Here is a 9,048-nt window from a genome sequence, read left to right as displayed (position 1 = left end):
CACCCCACATAGGGTGCAAGGATAGCAATCAAGGACCCAAAGGCACTTGCAGAGGCAGTCTCCAAAATTAAATCTCTCATGCTAGTCGTAAAACACTCATCACCCGGTCCCCGCGTATTAGTGTGGAACATAGCATGCCTCATACCCATTTCACAGATGATTTGCACAAGTTCGGCATATGATTGCCATTTGCTCACAGTCTCAGGCAGCTCACCTGCATTTTCACACACTGTGAACACCACAGCAGTGAACCACTCTATTAGGGAGTGGTTCCACTGGCCTTGAACTAACGTATGGCAGTTTTGCAGCTGTTGCCGTAGAGATGGGTACACTGTCATTGAGGCTAGCTTTTCCATTTTGCCTGGGGAATAGAGAATGCTGTCTGTTCCCTTGTCCCACAAGCACAGCAGCCAAGCCGGGAGCAGCTAACTAAGGCATTGCTGGCATTGCTTCCCCAAGTCTCTCAACTCCAAGGGAGTATAGGGGATGTAAGTTGTGAACTCAGTCACTGCTGGGTTGCTGGCAGCAATGCCCCTGGGTCCCAAAGGTTGTTCATATTTTACCTTTTGCTGCACAATGGGCTGAACGCAGGGGTGTGGGACATCTTCAGCCTCCCCAACAACCTCTGTCGGGAACGGTGGGGCGGCATCTGCTTCAGAACCCCCACTACAGAGGCCCTCCTCGAGCTGATGGACTTGGGCCTCCAGCACGTCCTCCTGAGGCTGCAGGTCCCGCACTCAGTCCACTTCAGCGAGCACTTCCTCTTTAGTGCAACACAGCTCAGTGAGGAACATCCGGCCCACACAGCCTACAGAGCCTCTCGCTTGTTCTGGCAACTGCTCAGTTAAAACCTACAAGGATTTTTCTATGCTGGCCCAAGAACCATTCACGTCTTCCCACCCCTCCACAGGGGCCCAGCTCCTGAGAACAGCGGCCACCAAGTGCCATACACTGCGTAGGGGCCACATGTCCTCCTGTCCAGGGACGCACAGCTCTCTTATCTGACAGAGACCTTGCTTGCTACGCCAGGTGATTGGGTGGGTTGAATCTTGGGGGTAAGGTGTGTGTGCCTCAGGGAGCTGGAAGAAGATGTGTGGAGTCGAAGACAAAGTAGACATACTTTATTCAGGCTTATGGGGCACAATCAACCCTGTCGCTGGATATAGCCAGCAGCCCCTGTCATGTCTCAGCTGCCCACCTCATGAAATAGCTGGACACCTTTATACTGTATGGAGACAAATGTGGCTCACAGTCAGGGTGCTTACATAAGAGTATATCTTTAGGATGGGGGCACGGCGTTCCATCTGGCAGGTTGCCAGGTCAGGGCTAGTCCTGCGTACCATTGTCTCGGACCAGTAGGTAGCTGGGTCAGGGCCAGCAGCTGATCAGGGAGGGAGCCTGACCAAGGCTATTTTCCCTACATTATCTATCTATCATCTATCTATCTATCTATCTATCTATCTATCTATCTATCTATCTATCATCTATCTATCTATCATCTATCTATCTATCTATCTATCTATCTATCTATCTATCTATCTATGTATCTATCTATCTATCTATCTATCATCAGTCTGTCTATCTAATCTGTTTCCTTCCACATTCCTTTCTTGCCCTTAAGAAAGAATGTGACAAGCATAATTATGGAAATACGTAAAATGATTGATAAATGTGTTATTATTCTGGGGACATTTACAGTTTATCATTAAATAAAGTAATAAACAAAAGGGAAAAATATCTAAAGATAAATGATTACATTGAGAACTCTGTATATGGATGTGGCAGGTAGGGATTACTATCTCCATAAAGCTCTCTATTTCTTTTAAGTGTGTGAAAGATCTGGTTCCTTCCAATCTGTTTACTTTTATTAATAACAAAGAAAACAGAAATTTAACATGATAGGGGTATCCAAAGGAAGAGTACTAAGTTTTAACCTAAACTCAGAAATGGCCTACAACATGAAGCTTCAGAACATGGGGTAAAATTCTACAGTATTTTGGTTCAGATATTTAATGAATAAAGCACATACCTCTATAAATTGCATGCAAAAAAATCATTTCCTGGTACTCACAGACGTGGTTTTATTTATTACAGTTCCACAGAAGTAGAGATGCTCATTTGAAAGATGCTCACTAGTAAAGCTACTGTTTGCTGTGGTAAGGCCATTCTGCCAAATCAAATGCTCAGTTGTTCTTTAAAGCAGCTTTCGAATCCACTTTGCTTCAGGCTGAGAAATAAAGTAAAAAGTAAAATGTTATTTATCTGTTAATTATAGGGAGTTTCTGGTGTGTTAAGAGCCACATCAAAACAAAGAATGTCATAAGTGGAAGGGAACTTGCATATCATTTGTATTATTTCTTATTAAAAATGCAGGTCCATGGACTCCACCCCAGACCTACCAATTTAAAGTCTGAGATGGAGTCAGCAATGTGCATGTTCAAAAACTTTCTAAAAACAGACTCATAAACCCAGAGAAGAAACAGATGGTTTCCAAATGGGAGGGGGTTGGGGGGCTGGTGAAAAATGTGAAGGAATTAAGAAGCACAAATTGGTTGTTACAAGATAGTCATGGGGATGTAAAGTACAGCATAAGGAATATAGTCAATTATACTGTAATAACTATGTATGGTGCTAGTGTGTACTAGACTTATCAGGGGGAATCACTTCATAAATTATACAAATGTCTAACCACAAAGCTGTACACCTGAAACTAATATAAAATAATACTGAACGTCAACTGTAATTGTAAACTACAAATAATAAATTATTTAAAAAAAAAAATCAAGTGAGATGTCTACTTAAGTTTCCCCTTACCATCAGATTTTGGAAAAGGGGGATGGAAGAGGAGATCATCTGGAGGGCAGAAAGAGAAACTTTAAATTTACAGAGTATTTGGAGACATCATCAAAATGGCGGTGTGAGGTGAGCCTCTGGAAAGCTCCCCTGGAATTAACAACAAATTGAAAATCTATAACTCCACAAAGGACTCCCCGCACAGCAGACAGGCAAGACGAAGTGTCTCACTACTGAATTCACCTAAAAGTGGGAAAATTGCCCAAGCAGGGGAGGAGGGAAGGGGGAAGTGCGGGGATGGAGCCACGCAGGCACAGGACGCAGACCTAGCTCAGTGCTCTGAGCTCGCTGCACCCCGGAATTACCGCAGCTGCGGGAGAGGGAAGAACTCAGACTGCTAGGGATCCCCTTATGGCCCACAGGGTTGAGGGGACAGCGTACAACTTAGCTGAACCAAATGCTCACGGCAGAGACCTCGGAGCAAAGACTGAGGGAAGAAGGCTGAAAACGGTGGTTTAAGCCCTCACTGCCACAGAGAACGGAACCCTTAGGCACTGAGACTAGCCGCCCCCTCCCTATCCTCCAAGAGCTCACCCCTCCACCACATGCCCAGTGCTAGAAGTGGAACAATAGCAGTTTCAGATCAAAAGAACAGAATATTTGCAGTTCTGAGAACTGTGGTCTGCAGACACAGAATTCAGCCCAACTAGTTCCGGCAAAGGGAGGGAGCTGTGGAAGCAGGACCAGCTGTGGTGGTGGTCACTGCCATTGCTCTGGGCCACCTCTCACAACTCACCCAGCCCCTGGCCCCACCTATCTGGGCGGATCCCTGCAGGAGTAAACAGAACTGCTGAAACATACGGGCTCTGAATCTGGAGCTGAAAGAGCTTTGGAACATCAAAAGCTCTCCGATACCCACAGGGACACTGTGCCCTGTGACCCAGGCAAACTATTAACAGAGGAGAAGCCCACTCCCAGGAATCCCCCATTGTGTGAGAAGCTGGAATAGTGCAGAGAAAACATAGCACTACCATGTGGGAGAGAGAAAAAAGGCTGCAGTTGGAGAAAAATAAAACATTCTACCAACAAGTACTGGAAAACAAAAGAAAGACCTCTTCCTATCAACCTGTTGCAGAAGCCACTCCTGTAGATGTCTAGGAAGAGAAATAGTAAACCAGTAATTGCCATGAATAACCAAGGCAACAAGATAGCTCAGAAAGAAAGTGAAAATCTCCAGAAAAGGAACTTAAAGATACAGAAATATGTGACTTAAATGACAGAGAATTCAAGATTGCAGTTCTGAAAAACTCAACGAGATACAAGAAAACACAGATAGGCAGTTAATGAACTCAGAAACTCAATCAAAGAACAGCATGAGCATTTTACCAAAGAGATTGAAATTTTAAAAAAGAACCAAATAGAATTTCTGGAGATTAAGAACTCAATAGAAGAAATTAAGAATGAAATAACCAGCTTAGGTAGTAGAGTTGACCAGATGGAGGAAAGAATCAGTGACATCGAAGATAGAAACCTGGAAATGACACAGATGGAAGAAGAAAGAGACTTGAGACTTAAAAGAAATGAAAGAACTCTACAAGAACTTTCTGACTCCATCAGAAAGAGCAATATAAGAATAATGGGCATACCAGAAGGAGAAGAAGAGAGAAGGGAACAGAGAATATATACAAACAAATTGTTGATGAAAACTTCCCAAACTTGTGGACAGAATTGGATCCTCGAATCCAAGAAGCAAATAGAACACCTAATTACCTCAATCCCAACAGGCCTTCTCCAAGACACATTGTATTGAAGCTGTCAAAAATCAACGACAAAGAAAGAATCCTCAAGGCAGCCATGGAAAAGAAGACGGTAACCTACAAAGGAAAGCCCATTAGATTATCATCAGATTTCTCAGCTGAAACTCTACAAGCCAGGAGGAGGTGGAACCAAATATTCAAACTATTGAAAGAGAGAAATTATGAGCCAAGAATAACATATCCAGCAAAGATATCCTTTAGATATGAAGGAGGAATAAAGACCTTTCCAGACATACAGAAGCTGAGGGAATTTTCTAATACACGACCTGCACTACAAGAAATACTAAAGGAGGCTATTCGACCACCATCAACAGGGACAATTTGTGGCAACCAAAACTCAAAAAGGGGGAGAGTAAAGGCCTGAACCGGAATATGGGAATGGAGAAAGTAAGCGTGCTGAAGAAAATGGAATACTCTAAATATCAAACTTTCTTTACATAAACTTAAGGGTAACCACTCAAAAAAATCCAGAACTGAAATATATACTGAAATAAAAGAAGAAACAGAGGGAAACATCATAGAATACCACCACACAGAAATAATAGACAACAACAAAAAGGCAAAGAAACAATGGAGACACAGCCTTACCAGAAAACTAAAGATAGAATGACAGGAAATCCTCACATATCAATAATCACCCTAAATGTAAATGGACTGAACTCACCAATAAAAAGGCACAGAGTAGCAGATTGGATCAAAAAACTAAACCCAACCATATGCTGTCTCCAAGAGACACATCTCAGCTACAAGGACAAGCATAGACTCAAAGTGAAAGGGTGGAAATTGACACTCCAAGCAAATGGTACCCAGAGAAAAATCAGGTGTAGCCATAATGATATCAGATGAAACAGACTTCAAGGTGAAAAAGATAACAAAAGACAAAGATGGACATTTCATAATGGTGAAGGGGACTGTACAACAAGAAGACATAACAGTCATCAATATTTATGCCCCCAATCAGGGAGCACCGAAATACACCAAGCAACTACTAACAGAACTAAAGGGAGAAATTGACCAAAACACAATTATACTAGGGGACTTAAATACATCGTTGACAGCTATGGATAGATCATCCAAACAGAAAATAAATAACGAAATAGTAGCCCTAAATGACACATTAGATGAAATGGACATAATTGACATTTATAGAGCACTTCATCCTAAAACATCAGACTATACATTCTTTTCTAGTGTACATGGAACATTCTCAAGGATAGACCATATATTGGGACATAAAATCAGTCTCAACAAATTTAAGAAGATTGAAATCATACCATGCATATTCTCTGATCACAAGGCTTTGAAATTGGATATCAACTGTAAAAAGAAAGCGGGAAAAAACACAAATACATGGAGATTAAACAACATACTTTTAAAGAAGGACTGGGTCAAAGAAGAAATTAGAGGAGAGATCAAAAGATACATAGAAACAAATGACAATGAAAATACATCCTACCAAAATTTTTGGGATGCAGCGAAAGCAGTTTTAAGAGGGAAATTTATCTCATTACAGGCCTATCTCAAGAAACAAGAAAACTCCCAAATAAATAACCTCATGTTACACCTTAAAGAACTAGAAAAAAAGAACAAGTAAAACCCAAGGTCAGCAGAAGAAAGGAAATAATAAAAATTAGAGCAGAACTAAATGAAATAGAGAACAAAAAGACAATAGAAAAAAATTAATGTGACAAAGAGCTGGTTCTTTGAAAAGATTAACAAAATTGACAAACCCTTGGCTAGACTTACTAAGATAAAAAGAGAGAAGACACTGATTAACAAAATCAGAAACGTAAAAGGGGAAGTTATCACGGACACCACAGAAATACAAAGGATCATCCAAGAATACTATGAAGGACTATATGCCACCAAATTCAACAACCTAGAAGAAATGGACAAGTTCTTAGAAACATATAGCCTTCCAAGGCTGAACCATGAAGAACTGGAAAATCTAAACAGACCGATCACCAGTAACGAAATTGAATCAGTCATCCAAAACCTTCCCAAAAGCAAAAGTCCGGGACCAGATGGCTTCACTAGTGAATTCTACCAAACCTTCAAAGAGGATCTAATACCAATCCTGCACAAACTCTTCCAAAAATTGAAGAAGAGACAGTACTCCCTAACTCATTTTATGAGGCCAACATTACCCTGATACCAAAACCTGGTAAGGACAGCACAAAAAGAGAAAACTACAGACCAATATCTCTGATGAATACCGATGCAAAAATCCTAAATAAAATTCTAGCAAATCGAATACAACAATGCATTAAAAAGATTATTCATCACGACCAAGTGGGTTCATCCCCGGGGCACAAGGATGGTTTAACATACCAAATCCATCAATGTGATACATCACATAAAGAAAATAAAGGACAAAAGTCATATGATTATATCAATTGTTGCAGAAAAAGCATTTGACAAGATACAACATCCATTTATGATTAAAACACTTAATAAAACGGGTATAGAAGGAAAATACCTTAACATAATAAAGGCCATATATGACAAGCCCTCTGCTAATCTCATAATTATTGGAGAAAACTTAAGCCCTTTGCTCTACGTTCAGGAACACGACAGGGATGTCCCCTATCACCTCTGCTTTTCAACATAGTGTTAAAGTCCTTGCCAGAGCAATCAGGCAAGAGAAAGAAATAAAAGGCATCCAAATTGGGAATGAAGAAGTTAAATTATCACTCTTGCAGATGACATGATGCTATATATAGAAAACCCTAAAGACTCCACCAAAAAGCTATTAGAAACAATCAACGAATACAGTAAAGTTGCTGGCTACAAAATCAACGCACAAAAGTCCATTGCCTTCCTATATACTAACAATGAAATCTCAGAAAAGAAATAAAAAACAATTCCTTTTGCAATTGCAGCAAAAAGAATAAAATACCTAGGAATAAACTTAACCAAGGATGTGAAAGACCTATATGCTGAAAACTATAAGACATTTTTGAAAGAAATTGAAGAAGACACAAAGAAATGGAAAGACATTCCGTGCTCATGGATTGGAAGAATCAACATAGTTAAAATGGCCATATTACCCAAAGCAATATACAGATTCAATGCAATCCCCATCAAAATCCCAATGGCATATTTTAAAGAAATAGAACAAAAATCATCAGATTTGTTTGGAACCACAAAAGACCCTGAATAGCCAAAGCAATCTTAAGAAAAAGAACAATAATGGAGGTATCACACTTCCTGACTTTGGCTTGTACTACAGGGCTACAATAATCAAAACAGCATGGTATTGGCAGAAAACAGACACATAGACCAATGGAATAGAATTGAGAACCCAGAAATAAAACCACATAAATATGGACAGATAATTTTGACAAAGAAGCTAAAACATACAATGGAGCAAAGACAGCCTCTTCAATAAATGGTGCTGGGAGAATTGGATAGCCACGTGCAAAAGAATGAAACTGGACTGCTATTTGTCACCATGTACCAAAGTTAATTCAAAATGGATCAAAGACTTAAGCATAAGACCTGACACAATAAACTGCATAGAAGAAAACATAGGTACTAAACTTATGGACCTTGGGTTCAAAGAGCATTTTATGAACTTGACTCCAAAGGCAATGGAAGTAAAAGCTAAAATAAACGAATGGGACTATATGAAACTTAAAAGCTTCTGCACAGCAAAAGAAACCATTGACAAAATAAAGAGGCCACCAACTGAATGGGAGAAGATTTTGCAAACAGTGCCTCCGATAAGGGGCTAGTATCCAGAATATACAAGGAACTCATGCAACTCAACAACAAAAAACAAACAACCCAATTGAAAATGGGCAGAGGACTTGAAGAGACATTTCTCCAAAGAGGACATACAAATGGCAAATAGACATATGAAAAATGCTCAACATCACTAATCATCAGAGAAATGCAAATCAAAACCACAATGAGATATCACCTCACCCCAGTCAGAATGGCTATCATCAACAAGACAAATAGTAACAAATGTTGGAGAGGCTGTGGAGAAAAGGAACCTCATACACTGTTGGTGGAATGCAGACTGGTGCAGCCGTTATGGAAGGCAGTGTGGAGGTTCCTCAAAGAATTACGAATAGAATTGCCATATGACCCAGCAATCCTCTCCTGGGTATCTACCCAAAAATCTGAAAACATTTAGAGATAAAGACACGTGTGCTCCAATGTTCATTGCAGCTTTGTTTACGTGGCCAAGACATGGAAACAACCAAAATGTCCTTCGATAGATGAATGGATAAAGAAGTTGTGGTATATATACACAATGGAATACTATTCGCAGTAAGAAAAGATGATATAGGAACATTTGTGACAACATGGATGGATCTTGAGAGAGTAATGCTGAGCGAAACAAGTCAGACAGAAAAGCAGAGAACCATGTGATTTCACTGATATGTGGTATATAAACCAAAAACAACAAAAGAACAAGACAAACAAA

At 40.2% G+C, this 9,048-nt stretch overlaps 1 protein-coding gene across 1 annotated transcript in view; it reads right to left on the bottom strand.

The window, feature by feature from the left end:
* Positions 1-425: 425 nt before the first annotated feature.
* Positions 426-9,048, bottom strand: part of CYLC1 (cylicin 1) — a 36,337-nt gene continuing 27,714 nt past the window's right edge. The window contains exon 6 of the mRNA XM_019717597.2: positions 426-722. Within this exon, the coding sequence (XP_019573156.2) occupies positions 426-722 (297 nt within the window). The remainder of the gene's footprint in view (positions 723-9,048) is intronic.

This window comes from Rhinolophus sinicus, chromosome X (assembly GCF_036562045.2).
Source record: "Rhinolophus sinicus isolate RSC01 chromosome X, ASM3656204v1, whole genome shotgun sequence".
Classification (NCBI taxonomy): Eukaryota; Metazoa; Chordata; class Mammalia; order Chiroptera; family Rhinolophidae; genus Rhinolophus; species Rhinolophus sinicus.
This window is presented reverse-complemented; position numbering and strand designations above follow the sequence as displayed.